The 19,768-nt window shown below is 38.9% G+C and overlaps 1 protein-coding gene across 1 annotated transcript in view; it reads left to right on the top strand.

Annotated features, from left to right (window-relative positions):
• Positions 1 to 19,768, top strand: part of LOC149827940 (uncharacterized) — a 97,158-nt gene that overhangs the window by 64,854 nt on the left and 12,536 nt on the right. Inside the window, exons 6-8 of the mRNA XM_090019737.1 lie at positions 2,637 to 2,840; positions 4,163 to 4,255; positions 10,084 to 10,195. Coding sequence (XP_089875863.1) covers positions 2,637 to 2,840; positions 4,163 to 4,255; positions 10,084 to 10,195 — 409 coding nt within the window. The remainder of the gene's footprint in view (positions 1 to 2,636; positions 2,841 to 4,162; positions 4,256 to 10,083; positions 10,196 to 19,768) is intronic.

Here is a 19,768-nt window from a genome sequence, read left to right as displayed (position 1 = left end):
TCTCTAGTGGCCATGATTACCATGACTAAAGTGATTGTAGATATTATTATTATTATTATTCGTCATAAACTCTTCATGGTCATTGAAATGAAATGAGGTATCAAATTTCTTCTTAGCTGAGAACAATGATTCATATTGAAGCAACATAGTTCTCAACTCTATAAAAGGCTCCTAGCATGGAGGTTTCATGGTCATACTGATTACAAAACTTCTATACTCATTGCCAAGTCCCTGAAGGGCATAATATACTTTACTTGAATTTGAAATCGACTATTGAAATAAGGCAAGCTGATCACAAATAGATTTAACTTGAGCCATATACATAGATATAGAGTTGTCTCCCTTTTTGGAATGTCCAACTAGTCTCTAAGATTCATCGTATTTGTTTGTGATACTTAAGCACACGAGTTGTGCAATTCAGTCCATTACTCATAGGTAATGAGAATGTCTGTCACTTGGCTTTGCGGAAGATCACAAATTGCAACAAGGGGCGAACCAAGCACTTACATGAACAAAGAAGCGAATCAATTAGAATGGAGACAAGGAGGAGAGGTGACAGAGGGCGAACCCCACTTGGATTGGTTCACATTGCACTGCTGCAAAAGAATCTGCTGGACTGGATAAACAACCATCTCTATAAAGGGATAGTGCCAGCCCACGTTACTTGGACTTGAAACTCCACTCTGCCTTTTGGATTTTAGTTAGATCTTTACCTTACAAAAAGTAATTGGCCTTCGTGAGCTTTCTTCTTTATTCGTTATTGGAGCATGGTTGCAACCTTCCCTTGCTTTGTTATTTTCTTCATCTCCGTCATTGGTGAAAGAAGAAGCAAGCTTCTATCTGGCCTTTGTGCCAGTAGTGGAGTGGCTTTTTTCAATCAGAAAAGGAAGATGGAGCAAGGCAAGGTTGTAATCATCCCCTAGCCATTCATATGGAGTGCGGGGCCCGCCACTGCATAGGTAGAGGCAAGGATGCATTCAAATAGCGTGGAATTCAAGCAGCTAATCAATCCTTAGTCTTTTGCTAGGCAACCATCATACTTTGGGTTTTCCATGATCACATTGCTTCTTTTTGCTTGCCAAAGAATTGAGGTGGAGTTGAGGTCCCACTATTGTGACTCTTGAGCTTAAGATACTGTATGCAAGGGATGGTGATTCCCTTACAACCAAAGAAATTAAAGTTCACTTGATTTCCACCTTGGGAAATGGTAGGTTTTGAACATTAAGGGCTGAGTTTGGAGCTGGAACATGTAGGTTAGGAGCATTAAGGTTTGGAACATGTAGGTTAGGAGCATTAAGGTTTGGAACATGTAGGTTAGGAGCATTAAGGTTGAATTGGTTATCGTACGTGATGATAATGGGTCCACCTCAGAATAAGATATAGAAACAAGTCAAGTATATGAAATCAAGAACACCAAACAAGATCATCTATTAGAGTATAGAAAAGGAAGATAGAAAAAAGCAATCAGATGCCACAAATGGTAAAACAAGGTGTTGTCAACAGTTGGCAAAAAAAAAGAGAGAAAAGACAGGAGAATAAGAACAAAAGATATGACAAAATAAAAAGGAGGATAAAGATAAAAGAAGCAATGAAAATGGAGAAGAATATAGAGATGATGGATGGACCCAAAGCTGTCAAGAAGATGCACCAAGCTCTGATACCTTAAAAACCAAAGTTGAAGCCATTGGCAATGGTGGTAACAACAAGAAATGACACCAATTGCTCTATTGTAGTTTTTTTTTAGTGTGTGTGTGTGTGTGTGGGGGGGGTGAGTAGCGGGGGACCTATTGATATCATTTATGTGACAAAAACATAATTACAACAATGAGATTACAAATGTAAATGATAAACTACCGCCTGCCACCAATAAGTAACATGACAAAAAAAATACAAAAGCAAAAATATCAAAACCACCACTCATAAGTGGCAACCAATAAAAAAGACCAAAATGCCCTTAAGACAGAAGTGAAATTTTAATAATGTCCTGTATCAATCTTAACAGCTTTCAACAGCAATGAGTGGGGATTTCACACAAAGAGATGTCCTTTGTGGAAGATGGCTACTCTCTCTCTCTCTCTCTATATATATATATATATATATATATATATATCTGGCATAGCTGTACACTAATTTCTCACTATGGCTCATGGATCAATCCACCCGACCCTGTTGGACCACATTTTTACTTAACTTTCAGCTACAACACTTCCCTTCATGGTCTGCTTTTTCATAAATTGTTATTTATCCTTTATTTCTTCCTTTGTTCTTTAAAATCAAAGCCATGCTAAGCAATTGTTTCATTTTGTAGGTGGTGCATTTATGGTTCCTTGTCATGTTAGTGAACTCTTCTGTCTTTCGTTTGAGTTATTCTTTATGTAGAGGAATTTGACTACATGTTTTAGTGTTAAACACTCTTAACATCTTTTTTTGTTATTTATGATTGTTTCTGCTATTCTATTTGCATCTTCTAGTTGAAAGCACTTGCTTGTAGTTTCTGAAGTTATTTTGAGAGTTAGTTATATTTGTGTTGTTTAAATGGATACTTGGTGGCCTCTTTTTGTGCTGAAGGTGTCTTTAGAAATAAGAGTTTGGTGTCTATGAAGGTTGTGTAATTGTTGCGTCTTCTTGAATATCAGGTTGCTCCATACAACACATTTTATTCTCAGTTGGAAGAGCACATGACTGAAGTTGGCATTGATTCAAGTATTAATAGATGGGATGAACCTCTAACGCTTGGAATGGTTGATCCACATGATTCACTATCTCATCCAGCAGGGGTTTCAGATGTTCAGGCTGAGTCTGCCACATGCCTTGATCCATATCAGTTCACAAATTTCTTGGTATGTTGGTTTAACATTTTTTGCATCAGTGCTTTATAAAAGATCACCTTTGTAATAGAACAACAGATTTCCAAACACCAAAGTAACCCTACTCTTAATTGTAACTGTTATGTGAACATTCCCTCTGTTTTGGGAAAAAACGACTATTTAACCTCATGATGCATCTTATTTGCTTCCACACACACATCTATGTGCACAACCACACATGACTGCACTCTTCTGGCAGGTTCATATTTCATAATTTGATAAATTACTTCGCTTCTAGTGTTTTCTTTCTGCTCTGGCAGTTCCTAATCTGACCCTCCATGTAGTTCATTGGATGTTTCCTGATGTGAATCTATTTCTCAATCATGACAAATTGACAAAGTAAATAAGGGTTTTGTGGTTTGATGCCTGGCACTCTTTAATGCCAACAAGGTCAAAATGTGCTGTCAAGTGCCGAAGTCTAGTTCAACTGCTGCTTGTATCCTATCCCATTTTTGGGGCTTCTGGCTGATGGGTTCTTGGCATTAATTAACCTTTGGAGAATCTTAAAGCTTCTGAAGAAGCTGTACTTAGAAATGTGCATAATTTTATATTTTACATAACTGCTCACTTATCTGTGGTTCCAGTTTTTTATCATACCGTTATATATGTATTGTGATAATTATTATATAATATCAGGACAAATCTGATTTGTACAAAATCCTGGAAATTTACCGGACATCAGGGTTAGTCTGATTGTATCCAGTCCTGAATTCTATCCCACTGGTTTGGAGTCAATCCAATTAATTGGATCCTTGATTGCAATCAACTATTGTTGCCATAGTTTATTTATTTATTCAATATTGAGGCAATTTAGCTTCTAGCAACCACAGTGACAAATGTTGCAATGTTTTTTATAACAGTGTGCTACTTACAGGACATTTTAAACTCCAATAAAATTGTGAGATAATTGAAAATATTGCAATTTTGTTGCTAATACAAATAATTTTGAGGAAAAATGCAGTATATTTCTCTTCTATTGGTAATTTATCTGGAAAATCCCATTCATATGTTTCTTTTATTTATTGTTTTATCTTGTATTTTTATTTTGGTAAGTTTTCTGCAATAAAAACCCAAGAAAAGTGAAACGTTTTGGATATCTCTTGAGAAATTCATGAATCATGGCCAATGAAATGATGCTTTTAGCAAATAAATTGTCGTTCAAGGTGGCTTCTACATAAGCTGTAGGATTTCGTTTCTGTTATCTTTCAGTTGCATCTGTGTGTATGCTTTTTTATTTCCAATAAAAGAAGGATTTGATTATTTTGATATTTACTTATTCAACTCTATGCTGTCAGATTCCTAGATGGTTTGAAGGTGAATTGCCACGATCTACAAAGCAAAACCCATTTCCTTTGCCAGAGACTTATTTGTCATCACAGAAGAATAAGGTGAATTTGCTGGTTGATTGTCAACCAGGGTTTGCTTACGTTTGATTGATTCTTGTTCAGTTAGGTTATCGATTTGCATGTGTGTGTGTGTAGAGTAAGGGTGGGTGTGCACGGCCATTTTCCATCTGAGTATACAGATGTTCTACATGGGCAATTCAGTGGGAATTGTCTTTTGGACTGTTTGATTCGGACATGTAAGCAGGTTTTTTTTGTGGTTTAAAAAATCAACAGTCCATAATTTTTTTAAATTTCAAGCCTTAAAAGATTTTATTTTTTCATCTAAAGAACACAATGTAGGGGTCAGAGCCCAGGAAATGGGACATGCCGAACACATCCATACAGTTGGGATCAATGCACTTGAGGCATATATATATATATATATATATATATATATATATATATATATATATATATATATATATATATATATATATATATGGAGAGAGAGAGAGAGAGAGAGAGAGAGCTGCTAACCACTTTTCTAGCTAACTGCCATGCTAACCGGGCTTTCAAAGGGGTTTTCCATGTTTTCTTAAATCCGACCTTACATATGCGTTCTACATGCTTGATTTTATAGGCAGATCATTCGTTTTCGATACACAGGTAGGTTTTATAAGGTTTAAAAAATCGATGGTCTAAGATTTTGCCAAATATTCAAGGCTTAAAAATCATGTTTTTTGTAACGACCCCAATCCATACCCTTTAAAAATGCGGAAATATATATATATATATATATATATATATATATATATATATATATATATATATATATATATATATATATATATATATATATATATTATAATAGTGGCGGAAAACTTCCCAGAGACCTAGGGTCCTCACAGTTCCAATTTCAACTGGATAGCCCAAACACCACAAACGAACTTGCAACCATCATCCATAAGAACCAAAAACCATTTATTTATTTATGAGTAAAAGTAAATTTCAGAGACAATGTTTTATTCAACTGAAAGTAAAGTAACAACTGAAAAAGTAAGAAGGATTGAAGAAAGAGCCACTCTGTCCCCTGCTGAAGCTGACAAGCCCAAGTATGACTCTCATCCATCCCCAGTAGCTAGTCCAACCTCACTGTTCACCATATTCTGTGAAAAACCAACAAAGTAGGGTGTCAGAACCGAAATTCTGAGCACAGCTACTTCTAAAGAAACCAAGTGAGACAAAGAACATGTATAAGATTTCATGTAATTTGAGTGAGTGCAGATATAAGATTTGCAGCATTCAAATATTCATACCTACCAACAATTACATATGCTCACCAGTCAAGAACAGTAAAACAGTACCATATATCAAGAACTAAATAACCAAACCTTGCAGCATGATTTCAAGAAGTAAATCATATGCTACCACCAAAACATGTCATGTTATAAAGAATGATTCAAACATGCATGATCTAATGTATAACAGGAAAATGCATGATTTCTTCTGTTATCTTTCATTTAAGTTCCATCTTTCCATATGCATGCCCTATTAAATGCACACAACTTTAAGTTCCTCTTTTTAATTACCGTTGCCCGCGGATACACTAAACAGGTACAATCCCCGAGATCAAGTAGGTTTCCAGGATAGCTTAACACACAATTTATATTTTATTACTGGGTTCCAACTTAGCCCTCGACCGAATCACCTTTGGAACATTAGACCTCCACATATAATGTCGGGGACACAAGAGACACCCCACGCCCACAAGTGTCACTTACTTGGTAACATAAACAACAACTGTGTCAAACACACCACTCTCGAGTAAAGTGGCGGACTCTCCCTAAAATCGTGGCTAGGAGAAAGAACCTCAATATCGGGTTCAGGGGATCAAATTACAGCACACAGAGTTTTTGTATCCCCACAGTCTCCCCAAGACCGAATCTCTAAGATTCTCATACTCCAGATGAGATATCCCAGAATGTATATTACACTGTTCTTTTTATATTTTTATTAAAGTTAATTTTTTAAGTTTGCAACACCATATGCAAAAATAAAGTGAAAACCCGCATCCTCCCTTGCGGGGACCCATACGGAACTCCAGCCTGTATAAACAACTAGAACAGTGTAGTAATGTGCCAAACCATCTTATGTGGTTCAAGTGATGCAGTTAAAAACATAGGTGAAAGAAAACCAAACCCACGGCTCTCCATGCCGACGATGGTCCATTTAGGCCATCGATGCATCGTATGCAAAAATCATAACAACTTGCAATGTATGCAATAATACCAACATAATTCAAAATGCACATTCATTCATACCATTTTAACAATGTGCATGAGCTTCCACAGTCATATGCATGTGTAAGTGCTTTCATGTAATCACTTAACACACATGCATTCATCCATAGTTTCATAAGTATATGAGAATATTTATGCATGATTATACATGCCAATAGACTTCGATCCCATATATGCATATGCACTTGAAACCAAATCATACATGCATGATAATTAAACATGTCCCATAATGTAGATACATGAAACCTTTCATTCATAGCATGAGTTATCAACCACACACATGCACATAAACCGGATCTAGAAATTGATATTTCAGGGCTGCACGCATTCACATCGTGTATGCACCTCCACCAAACAAACTTTGCAATCATATTAATAGAACCAGACATTCAAGAGAAGGTATCTCAAATATTCATAAGTAGGGAAAAGTAAACGATCTGGTGTAACCTAATACAAAAACCAATAGTCAATGTTACTTTAATCAAGTGAAGTCAATTCCTACTGTTTCAAGAAAATCAGAGCTGTGAAAGCAATTCATAATGGTGCAATAAAAATCATTTTGACCCAGCCGACTACGAATCTACCGATCATACCGAAACCACACGGTCAATGTCATCAATGACTTCCCAAATGTTGCAGATCAAAGATACAAAGATGATCCCAACGACAATGGTGTTGGGGATAACACCACTACTTATAACCCTCAAGCTACATGATATTAGATTGAGGTGAAGCATTCTGTCAATGTGAAAGTGAAAAGTACAGTGAAGAAATTCCAATTTCTATCAATAGATTGCCTAACAGAAAAATACTAATGAACCCATTCAAGATTCTGTTAATGAACAACTTGAAATATCAATGCGGATGACCAATACTTCTGTAAATGGATAACTTAGAACACATTAATGAAAACAGTCAAACTTTCAATAAGATTTTGCAACAAACAAAAATTCAGTGAACTAATGATAACAAATGTGCCCTGTTTACATGTTATACCGAATATGAATGGGGGACTGTACAAAAGAGTGAAGGTCGGCTATGTGTATCTAATAATTCTGTCCTCCTATTTGGCACATCACAGTATGAAATTGCAAGACAAAATTTGAAATAGATTTCTGAGGCTTGATAACTCAAATCGAAACAGCAAAAGCAAAAGCAAATCAAACACAAAGATTTCAACATGAGCAAAAGACTAGGTTGGGCTCATTAACTTGCACATAAATTTTTTTCTTTCTAAAAGAAGGGATCGGGCCATGGAGCTATAAATATGGAAACTGTGCACTCATGCTTAATGAAGAAAATCCTGTGTACTGAGAAAATCATCCACAAAACTCTTAGGGAATAAGACTTAAAGTCACCTAATGAAAATCCCCAAACATCTTAATGCCTAAACTAAAGTATAAATGAAGCTATTTCATTTATTCAACTAAACAGTATCAAATGATTTTTAAACACAAGAATATTTCAGCATTATCACAAGAACTATCTTCTTAGGACTGAATGACTAACGACCCTTTGAAAAAAAAAGTTTAACAGCCTCATCATAACGATATCAAAGTCGATAATGCCACAGCTTCTCTTGAGCCGCCCCTTTTCCAGAAATCCAACAAAAACAAAAGAAAACACCCCTCATTAGGAAAGATCCGAAACCCCCAAATTCATAGATTTGGGGTTTTAGGTTTAGGGTTGACAGGAACCCCAAATCCTCCCCTCAAATCCACTCATGGAATCGAACCCATGTTCGATTCCTAACCCCGATTCCAAGAAGACTCGTACCTTCTTTGGAGAAATTTCCGGCGATCGGAGGCTGCCGTGGCGGGAGTACCGAGCTGGCTAGAGTCGCCCCTCACTGCTGCCGTGACAGGTAGACTTAGCTGCTGTTTGCCGCAGGTTTTCCGGCGTGCCCTATTTCTCCGATACGCACCCAACTCGACACAGAGAGAGAGACTGAGTCGGGGTCGGTTACGCCCTGCGTAACCCCCCCCCCCCCTGCGCCTTTCTTGTTTTCGGTTACAGCTTTATCGGGCAACCCTTATCGGGTTGCCCCTTTTCTTTAAAATGCTGCTTACACAGGGGCGCGGCTCGGGTCCGGACCCGAGACCCGTAACCTGACCCCAAACGATATGGATCCACAAGTTGGATCCAAATGGATCCAACTGTGGATTCTCGGATTAATTTTAAAAATTAAAATTTTATTCATTTATTATTATTATTATTGTTATTATTAGTTTTATTTTAGATGTGGATATAAAGACCACTTTATGGATCTTAGATCCAAAATGTGGATCTGAGGCCCAAATTTAGAAAAATACCCATTATTTTCAAATAAATTTAAACAAATAGTTGTCAAAAATTGAGGTTATTACATTTTTCATCGAAGAAACATGATCCAAGTGGTTTTTCCTAGTAAATCTGTACGGTCAGATTTAAGCAATACATGGGGAAAACCCTTCGAAAGCCCGGTTAGCACGGCAGTTAGCAGCTGCCACTTTCTCTCTCTCTCTCTATATATATATATATATTATATGGGGCAAATATCTGGTACTAATAAAGATACAGAAGCATTGAGTGCAAATCACCCTTTTTTTCAATTTTTTTTTTAAAATCAAACCTTACAAATGTGATTTGCATGGTCTGTTTAGTAGGAAATGAGTTTTGAATCACTTGATTTTGACATGTAAGCTGGTTTTTGAAGGGGTAAAAAAATCAATGGCCCACAATGTATCAAACTTCAAAACTCAAAAAGTCATGTTCTTATTGTCAGAAAAACATGATCCAAGGTCTTATCCTTATCAAACAAACCATGCTGAACACATCTATGTGATTAGATGTCGTTGATATTAGCTTACCTATGATTTCTAGCTCAATAGTTCTGTACCTTCGTTAGAACCAAATATTTTCTATACATATATACATATCTGTACACAGTCACACACAGACATATACACCGAACACCCACTCACACACACACAACACACAGATACTGGTAAATTTCTACTAGAAATGTTTTATTAATTAATATGTTATTCTCACAGGAAAAAACCTTTTTTTTATCAAAATTTTTTCTTATTCTCGTAAAATCCATTTAGTCCAGGCAATAGTCAATCCATAATACTGTTGTTTCTTTTAAAAAAGTGTGAAAGTCATGCCCCGGCCAATAGTGGGATAGTAGGTTGTTGCATCAATGAGTTTTCCTGGACTGAAATGTACTATTGAATCGAACCTCAAAATTGTTGATGGATGGAATAATTTTAAAGGAGATTCTAATAAAATGATTAAAAGGTTGGTTCAACTTTTGGATGTTTTAAAAGAATTCTCCCTTTTTTCAAGATTACCTTTTTTTTTGTTTTCAAGAAACAATAGAGATTGAAACTGTTGCTACAAACTCCTTAGAAAAGTTAAACTAAATAGAAACAAGAAAGAGGAAGAAAGTATTAATTGTGAACTGTTTCCTTCTCCTAGTGTGTTATTGACATGCGTTCCCTATTTCATATTATATGCCTTGCTTTATGTGATTCCATAATGTTTTAATATTATGAATGCATGCTTTGTATTATTATGTTGCTGATTTGATAAATATTTCTTTCTCAGTTTCTTGTTTTAGATGATATCAAACACTCCTTAAGAAATTCTCAACTTGAGGACAGCCGGAAACGAGAACTAGCGAATGCCCTTCACATATACTTCAAGGATTGGCTCTACTGTAACTGTTCCATTCTCTTTTATTCTTTTAGCTTACAAGTAGATAGCTTTTACTTTATGAGGTTCATACATGAAAGTATTACATGTCGTTATGCGAAGATTCAATATATCAGTGAGATGGAATAGTTGAAACAATGGAAGGGGCATGACTGTCTCAGTTCTACTTATCTTTTCTCCATTTCTCTTACACTGTACTTATCATTTCAAATTTGGTGCACACCAACAAATACTTTTTATTTGCATCTTTCGATGTCTGGTCCTGTTAGTGCCTTGTCATCACTGTTTCAACCCCCCTTAGCTGGATATTGTTCTTGCTAATATTTAATCAGGGATATGGTTAAATTTCAAAGATGATGGGTGTATCACAGCTTTAAATTTCTCTTTCATCAGCCACTAATGAGATGAAATTAAAGAAAATATGCAAATGAACTTCAAGATAGCCATTTTGAACTGGAGAACTTTGTCCAGTACAATTATACGAAGTTCAAGCAGGAGTTACAAGTGATTGTTTCACACAGAGTGGTCACATGTGTTTATTACTTTGGGACCATGGTTTCTCCTTCTGGATGCTTTCTATTTGATGGTCTGTGAGCTGGTCGCTTGATGCTGTAGTCATCAATATTACTGACTTTTTAAATTTTCTTATGTTAGTATTATGAGAGCTTCAAAAGTTTTAAAGATATTTTTGCAGGAAAACTCAAAATATTAACAGATTGAATTTCGCAAAAATTATTGCAAGATATTGTGAGGAATTTCAAGTCATTTTGTTTAAAGCAGCAGAAGAAACTCAGTCATTGTTGCAAAATTTTCTAATTTTCTAAAAAGTTGATCTGTTTTCCTTTTTTGGAGAAAGAATCCATTTTTTAATATTTCTCTTGAGAAATTGCCTTTCCTATGTTATCTCAATGGTGATTCCAGTGGCTGTATGCTTATGTTATGTTCTGCATAACTTCATTTTCCTTGTTGTGAATCAGTGCTATGAGACAAGATTTGCTGAATTTGCCTGTGAAATTAACAGACCTTTTTCTATTGGTATCTTTAAAGGGAGAAAGCTTGATATGTTTTTCACTATACAATTTTTGTAATTCTAAGCTATTAATAAATAAGATAGTACAATCTAATATAGTTTCAGAGCTTCTAACTGCATAATACATATTTGCCCCTTCCTTTTTCTCTGTCTAGATAGATATATACACACACCCACAGATACAGACATACATACACACATACATATGGATTTTTTATGTATATAGCATGTATAGTTGATGCAGAGCAGGATCAACCCAGATCCATACAGCCTGACCCAGGCATGGGACCGGATCTGCATGAGGGGATCGAGGATCGGACCCACGCAGGGGATCCGATCCAGATCGTGGTACCAAGGCGTAGGGATGAGGTACCCCTGCGTACCTACACCAGACGAGCCCAGGCCCGAGCGTCCCAGGTCCAGCATCAACGAGAAGGTGACTCGGCTCTGGTACCGGACCCGAGACCCGGATCCAGTTGACTCCTTTAAAAACCCTATTCTAGGGTTGCATGGGGGAGACAATTTGGCATCTTCAAAGCTTTCTTTTGCTATTTTTTTTCTTTGGCAGCCGCACGTTCATTGCTATTTTTTTTCTATTCTTCTTTCTTTCCAATCACCGTTATTTATTTTCCTGTTAGTTATTGATTTCTTTTCCCTGTAAGCACTGTCAATCTTTTAATAAATTGTTGCTCGGATGCATTGATCCAAGCCTTTGCTTCAACATGCCATTGAGTTACTATGTGCTGCACAATCGTGCATTGGAAGGAGCAGCCAACATCAGCCCATTAACGAAATAACTTCGACTTCTTCACTGCACCAGCAACCTCAACGTCGGCACCCTTACGTGAGGGTTGCGCAGATCCTCCCCGCTGCATCAAAGTGGTATCAGAGCACCAACACTCCTCCTTCGTCAGCGGCATGGCTCAAGAGGCGAGGAACGATCCTGTAAGTGGGAAAGAGCGGGAGGAAACCGGTAACGAAGATCCAATGATGCATGTGATGGATATGATGACCAAAATGCAAGAAAATATGTTGCACATGAACAAAGAAGTGGCAGGGATATCAAAACCAGAGTTATCAGAAGCGCTTAGGCGCATGGGGAAGTGCGCTTCCTCGAAGCGCGGAACATCGCACTTCCGAAACATGCAGGGAAGCAAGCTTTTTTTGGGAAGCGCACATCCCATAAATGGGAAGCACATTTCCTTTTTATGGGAAACGCGCTTCCCATTTATGAGAAGCATGCTTCCCCCACGCTTCTCCATTTTTTTATTTTTTATTTTTTATTTTTTATTTTTTCGCTTCCCCCTCGCTTCCGCTTCGCTTCCTAGGTCGCTTTCGAGACGGTTCATAATTTTCTTCTAAGTCATCCCACGCTTCCCGCTTCCTAAAAATTTGAAAGTGCCTCGTTTCTCGCTCCCGCTTCCCGTATCGCTTCCTCGATTGATAACTCTGATCAAAACGGCTGGACAGGATTGAAGGTTGGCTCGTCGCCCTAGAGTCGCCAGCGGAGCCGCACACGACGTCAACACAAAAAATGGGTACGGGAGTGGGCGACGGTGCTGTCGGTCTCGTCAATACTCCAGTTTCCCTGACCCAGCCCCAGACGCATTTGATGCTGTTGAGTACATGCGAGATATTCACAGACAGGTCTGAGCCAAACTTGTTGAAAGCTATGAAGCTTACAAGGCTTTTGTAGACCAGGGTCGTCACGATGTCCAATTTTCAGTCGGTCAGTTAGTATGGGTTTACCTGCGTTCTGAGCGTTTTCCAGTAGGTACTTATGGCAAGTTGAGTCCTAAGAAATATGACCCTTTCAAGATCCTTCGGTGATTGGGTCTGAATGCCCGAAGATTGACACATTTCGCCTATCTTCAATGTGTCTGATCTATATGCTTACTATAGAAACAATAAGTCGTCAGAGCCGATTTCTTCCCAACCAGGGGCGAATGATGCAGAGCAGGATCGACCCAGATCCATACAGCCTAACCCAGGCATGGGACCGGATATGCACGAGGGGATCGAGGATCGGACCCACGCAGGGGATCCGATCCAGATCGTGGTACCAAGGCGCAGGGATGAGGTACCCCTGCGTACCTACTCCAGACGAGCCCATGCCTGAGCGTCGTCCTAGGTCCTGCATCAACGAGAAGGCGACTCAGGTCCGGGACTGGACCCGAGACCCGGATCCAGTTGACTCCTTTAAAAACCCTATTCTAGGGTTGCGTGGGGGAGACAATTTGGCATCTTCAAAGCTTTCTTTTGCAAATTTTTTTTCTTTGGCAGCCGCACGTTCATTGCTGTTTTTTTTCTATTCTTCTTTCTTTCCAATCACCATTATTTATTTTCCTGTTATTTATTGATTTCTTTTCCCTGTAAGCACTGTCAATCTTTTAATAAATTGTTGCTCGGATCCATTGATCCGAGCCTTTGCTTCAACGTGCCATTGAGTTACTGTGTGCTGCACAATCGTGCATTGGAAGGAGCAGCCAACATCAGCCCATTAACGGAATAACTTCGACTTCTTCACTGCACCAGCTACCTCAACATCGGCACCCTTACGTGATGGTTGCGCAGATCCTCCCCGCTGCATCAATAGTGAAGCTAAGTAGCATATTGGGATATCCAGGCACTTATCCAACCACGAACTAGTGACCCTGTGACCATTGTTAATGCTGACCCAAGATGCTGACCGAGCCTGATTTATTTCTTTAGATGATTTTTGTTAAACTAGGAAAAAATATAAGGGCCAGATAAGATATTATCAACTATGAAAGGATAGTTGGGATTACAGTTGGTTGATTACTTCTGAAAATATAGAAAACTAATATTTAGGGCTAGATATGAAGGTAGGAGACTTCTTTGGGATTAATATTCTATTGTCTTTGTTGTGGTTTTATGAATGGCCTTTATCAAACTTGAATCCGAATTTCCTATCATTTTGCTCTGGGATTTTCACGTTGGTGTGCATCAATTTAGCAGCAGAGCTGGGACTAGCATTCAGGGAATTGTATCAAGAGCATGCATTGTGTGAAATGCCGAGACTCCATTGCTTCATGTACAGAACATGGAAGAAGTCTTTGTGAAAATCTACGTGCATGATGTTAGAAATTTTGAAACCAATGATCTTATGAGGTAAGTCCACTGGCTAACTGCCTTGCATGTTTTCAACAGTGAATTGCAATTTTGCAGAAGTATTTGAAAACTCTATTGGACTGTGCTTCATATTCCTCTTCGATATTATCGGTCGGCTGCCACCTTTTAGTTTTCGGCAGGCAGGAGCAAGGCCCCTGCTCCCTATTGGTTCTGGCAGGCAGGGGCGATGCCCCTGCTGCCCCTCTATTGATGGCTGGCAAGGGCAATGCCCTGCTGCCCTTCTATTTGCGGCTGGCAGGGGTAATGCCCCTGATGGCCTCTGCTTTCGGCTGGCAGGGGGCTCATCCCTGCCGAGCTTCTATTTTAGCAGGCAGGACCGACACTCCCCGCCTGATTTTCCCCTTGTTAGTGGAACCAAATGGGTCTCCGCTTGTGCTATTTGGTAAAAGCGGTTAGAGCACGTAACTATGTCCAAAACCCTTGGTGTTCGGCTCGATTACCCTGCTGTCCCTCCCTTTTTCGCTATTAATTGTATAGCATAAGTGTTTTCACTTTCGGCAGTTCTCGCGACGGATCTCATTCGTGCCCCATGTCCCAAGCGTCGGTTCTGAGGTACGGGTTCTTTCTTTTGAATCATGTGAGAAATCGAATACCGATTTGATTTCTATGCAATATTTAGTGCAAATCCATGGTTAAAGAGTGAATCTATGTGTTCACTCTAGATCACATGGGTGAAGATCCATATATTCTCTTTTATATGGGTGTTTTCGGTTCTTTACACATAAAAATTCGGTGTATGGGGTTTTTATACAAAAACGGACTCATATTGGGTTATGATCGAGATTTATTTTTGTTTGTTATGATCAAGATTTATGCTTGGTTATATATACCTTAATCTGCGTTTTCTGTTCTTGAATTGGGTTCATGCTGGATATAGTTTGAAAGACTTGATCGATGCTTATAAAATTGTTTTTTTTAGGCATAGTTAAGATCAATAATTAGGTTTGCAAAATTGTTTTCAAGTTCATTGACTCAGCAAATTGCATATGACTATATACGGATTCTCATATGAAAAGTGTTCATGTTATCCCCTGGTTTACATGTGTTAAAGATTTAGTTTTTCTTTCTACGCATATGAATGTATGGACATGTGCATATATTGAAAACATGGATCATGAAAGTTTATTTTTATTGCACTCGCATGCTTATATACTTGTCTGCATGTTTTGCTAGAGGTGAATCAAGGAAAGAATGATATTTCTCTTGTGCTTAGAATCGACAGGTTATGCTTGATTAAGACATTAGTGCAAGGTTGCTTGCATATGCATGTGCATACATGGAATTGATGTATTTTGGCACGTACCTCATGGCGTGCATGTTCACATATTTTAATTGGAACTGGTTCATGAATAAAAGTATGCATTTGACTTGAGTATGCATCCGAATTGAACAAAGACATGCTTATTAATATTTTTGTGGTATGCACATGATACATGTTTGTATTTCTGAATGTGCATATAAATTTTCAAAAGGTGTGGTGTGCATGTATTTTTGGTTCTCGAGACATGTCAAGATTTGGAATTATTTATATGCTTTGACTTGATGTGACGTGCTTAAGCATCATACTATATGAAGTTTGTTTCAAATGCATGTGCATATATGCATTGATGTGTGTTTCGCATGTACATAAATGCATGAGTTCACTTGTCCCAATTGAGATGATTCATGAGTGAATGCATGTATGTGGAATGATTTCGTAAAGACACATGCATATGAATGTGACATATCATGCACATGGTTAAATTGACATATATAAATATGCATTTGGAAGCTTGTTGACCTCATTGCATACATTGCAGGTTATGGTTTTTGCGTATGATGCATCGATGGTTTAAATGAATCATCACAAGCCTGAAGAGCCTTGAGCTTTGGTTGCTCTTTCTTTAATTGTTTAAATGCATCACAAAAATCACATTTATATTATGGTTTTAATTGCGTTGTTCTATGTGTTTCAATGGGTGAGAGTCCCGTGATGGTTCTCGCACGGGTAGATGCCTTTTGCCTTTACTTTTGCATACTGAATTGCAAACCTCAAATAATGACTTTAATAAGAGATAATAATTAAGAAAAGTGTAATTTACGTTCTGAGATTTCTCATCGAAAGAGTGAGGATCTTAGAGATCCGGTCTTGAGGAGACTGTGAGGATACAAAAACTCCGTGAGCTTTACTTTTGTCCCCTGAACCCGATATTGAGTTTCCTTCTCCTGGCCACAATTTTAGGGAGAGTCCGCCACTTGACTTGGGGTGGTGTGTTTTGACACAACTGTTGTTTTGGTACCAAGAAAGAGACACTTGTGGGCGTGGGGTGTCCACGACATTAGATGTGAAGGTCTAATGTTCTGATAGATGGTGTTTCATGATATCGGTCGAGGGCTAAGTTTGGAATCCAGTAATAAAATATAAATTGTGTGTTAAGTTACCTTGGGAACCTAACTTGACCTCGGGGATTTTACCCGTTTGGTGTATCCGCGGGCAACGATAATTAAAAAGATGAACTTAAATTGTATGCATTTAATAGGGCATGCATATGAAAAAAGGAAACTTTATTGAAAGATAACGAAATGTTCATGCATTACACATAAATCATGCATATTCCTGGTATGCATTAGAACATGCATATGTTATCTGTTCTTTTAATTGTTACATGTTGGTGGATGCATGATGTTTAATCTCTAATGTCTCGCTTACTTAATTTGTGATCTCTGCTATTGCTTAAATGATTTTTCATGCTTAGAAATTGTTCCCTTTTGCATGAATGCTTAAATTGAATTATGTAATTGTCATCATTGTATTCTTCTAAATTATTACATAAGATCTTATCTGTATTCTTTAGCTCACTTGTTTTATTAGAAGTACCTGTGCTCAGGATTTCGGTTCTGACACCCTACTTCTATGATTTTCTGCTGTTTCACTTATGGACATAGTGACTCTACTTTTTGTTTCTTTTAGTTGTTTTTATTTTCTGCAGATGTTACTTCACTGTTGACTTAAGTATGAGACTCTTATTGATTCATTAATAAAGAGTTTGGTTTGTTTGGTTATGGATGATAAATGTAAATTCGTTTGTGGTGTGTGGTTATCCAGCTGAAATTGGAACTGTAAGGACCCCAGGTCTCAGGGACGATTTTCGCACTTGTTTAAATTTTTTTTTCACATTTTCAAAGGGTATGAGTTGGGATCGTTACAGGTTTGGTATCAGAGCCACTACAAAGACTTACACTTTTATCATCTTTTTAGTGTTAAATTTTTAATTTTTGGTATGTGAGCCATGTCCTAAAGCGTCAACAAGTCGTGCCTCGTCCTCTAGAGCAGTCTTCTTCACTTGTAAGGCTATTTAATACCTTTATTGAAAATATATAAACTTTGTATGATTGATCGCATTCATAGTTTAAACTTTCATTTGGTGTGAATTTAAGTCTTAGTGTGATTGTATGAGCGATTATTGTTCATGATCAACCCCAAGGGGGTAGGATTGGTAAGGGTCTAATTTGTGAAAAATGTGTGCTTTGACTTAGTGGCAGAGTCTATGCTGATATGACTTTTACGCAAGAGGATGAGACTGATCTGATCGAAGGTATCTTCTTAGTTGCCGATTATTAGACTCATGTGATATTTGAGTTTGGTGCTACCCACACTTTTTCGGTAGGTTCTAATTTCGAGGACAAAATTCTTTTAAGGGGGTAGGGATGTAATAACCGTATTTTTTTGTTATTTGTTTGATTTTTTTTATTATAATGCATAAATTATTTGATTTGGGCTTGGGATCCAAGTTTTGGATCCAGGACCCATAAAGGGGTCTTTATATATATTATATCGTATAAATTTATATGTATATATAAATGCAATAACTTTAACTAATTTATTTATTTAAGTGAGATTTTTTTTTAAAATAATACGTAGATGGGCCTGGGATCCACCTTTCGGATCCAAGATCCACAATGAAACTATATATATATATATACACATATAGATACATATAAGAGTATACATATATAAAAATATATATGTATATAAAACTGTGCGAGGATCTGCAATTGGATTTGACTCACGGATCCATTTCCCAAAGATGTCGTGGATCTAGAATCCAGACCGCATCTGGAATCTCAGATCCCGGGTCTCGGACTCGGACCCAAGCCGCGCCCCGTGTAATGAGGCGAGTTAAAAAAATATAAAATTTTCGATCTTGGGTCGGGTCTGAACCCGACTCGTACCCGAAACCCATTAGGGTTATGAAATGTGAATGCGAGGGTTAAAACCCTTGCACGTTTCAAACCCCTGTCGCCTCCCCTCACACTGAGAAAGGAAACCCCTTTGGGGTTTCCTGAATCGGGCTACTCCGAGCCTTCAAGTAGTCGCAAGAGCGGTGGAGGGGACCCTCAGGCCTGCGACTCTTTCCTCCTCACTCATCTCCCTCTTGATCCCTCATGATCTCTCCCCGTCTCTTCTGTTTTTCTCGGTGGGCCCTCGAAGGCTCTAACCCCTCTGGCGTGCGGCTACGGGTTCCACTCGATCGTCGGCGTTGCTGCTGTCACCGTGGATTCGCAGGTATGACCCTCTCTCTCGTGGTTGCTTTTCGGTTGGGTCGCCGGAGAACCGGCAGAGGGCGTACAACCTCTGCCATGCCCTCCCTCTCTCATCTGGTTTTGATCATGGGGTTGGCAGGGCCGGTGGCCCTTGCCGCCTCTATCCCTTTTCCTTAGGGCCTGCCAGCGGGTCAACAGGTGGCCCCTGCTGCCCCTGGCCCTTCCATTTTGTGGTTGCCGGAGGGCTGGCAGAGGCACGACAGCCTCTGTCGTGCCCCCTCTCTCCATCTGTCTGTTTGTCGAAGGGACGGCAGGGAGCCAGTAACCCCCTGCTTGCACCCTCTCCTTCCTCTTCGATATTATCGGTCGGCAGGGGCTCGCCTTTGCCACCTTTTAGTTTCCGGCAGGCAGGGGACAAGGCCCCTGCTGCCTCCCTGTTCCGGCAGACAGGGGCAAGACCTCTGCTCCCTATCGGTTCCGGCAGGCAGGGGCGATGCCCCTGCTGCCCCTCTATTTATGGCTGGCAAGGGCAATGCCCTGCTGCCCTTCTATTTGCGGTTGGCAGGGGTAATGCCCCTGATGGCCTCTGCTTTCGGCTGGTAGGGGGCTCATCCCTGCCGAGCTTCTATTTTAGTAGGCAGGACCGACACTCTCCGCCTGATTTTCCTCTTGTTAGTGGAACCAAATAGGTCTCCGCCTGTGCTATTTGGTAAAAGCGGTTAGAACACGTAACCATGTCCAAAACCCTTGGTGTTCGGCTCGATTACTTTGCTGTCCCTCCCTTTTTCGCTATTAATTGTATAGCATTTTAAGTGTTTTCATTTTTGGCAGTTCTCGCGACGGATCTTAGTCGTGCCCCATGTCCCAAGC

The sequence above is a fragment of the Nuphar pumila genome, chromosome 10 (genome assembly GCF_984573655.1).
Source record: "Nuphar pumila chromosome 10, dmNupPumi1.hap1.1, whole genome shotgun sequence".
In the NCBI taxonomy this organism is placed as follows: domain Eukaryota; kingdom Viridiplantae; phylum Streptophyta; class Magnoliopsida; order Nymphaeales; family Nymphaeaceae; genus Nuphar; species Nuphar pumila.
The sequence above is the reverse complement of the archived record's forward strand: the minus strand, read 5'-3'. Positions and strand labels throughout refer to the sequence as shown.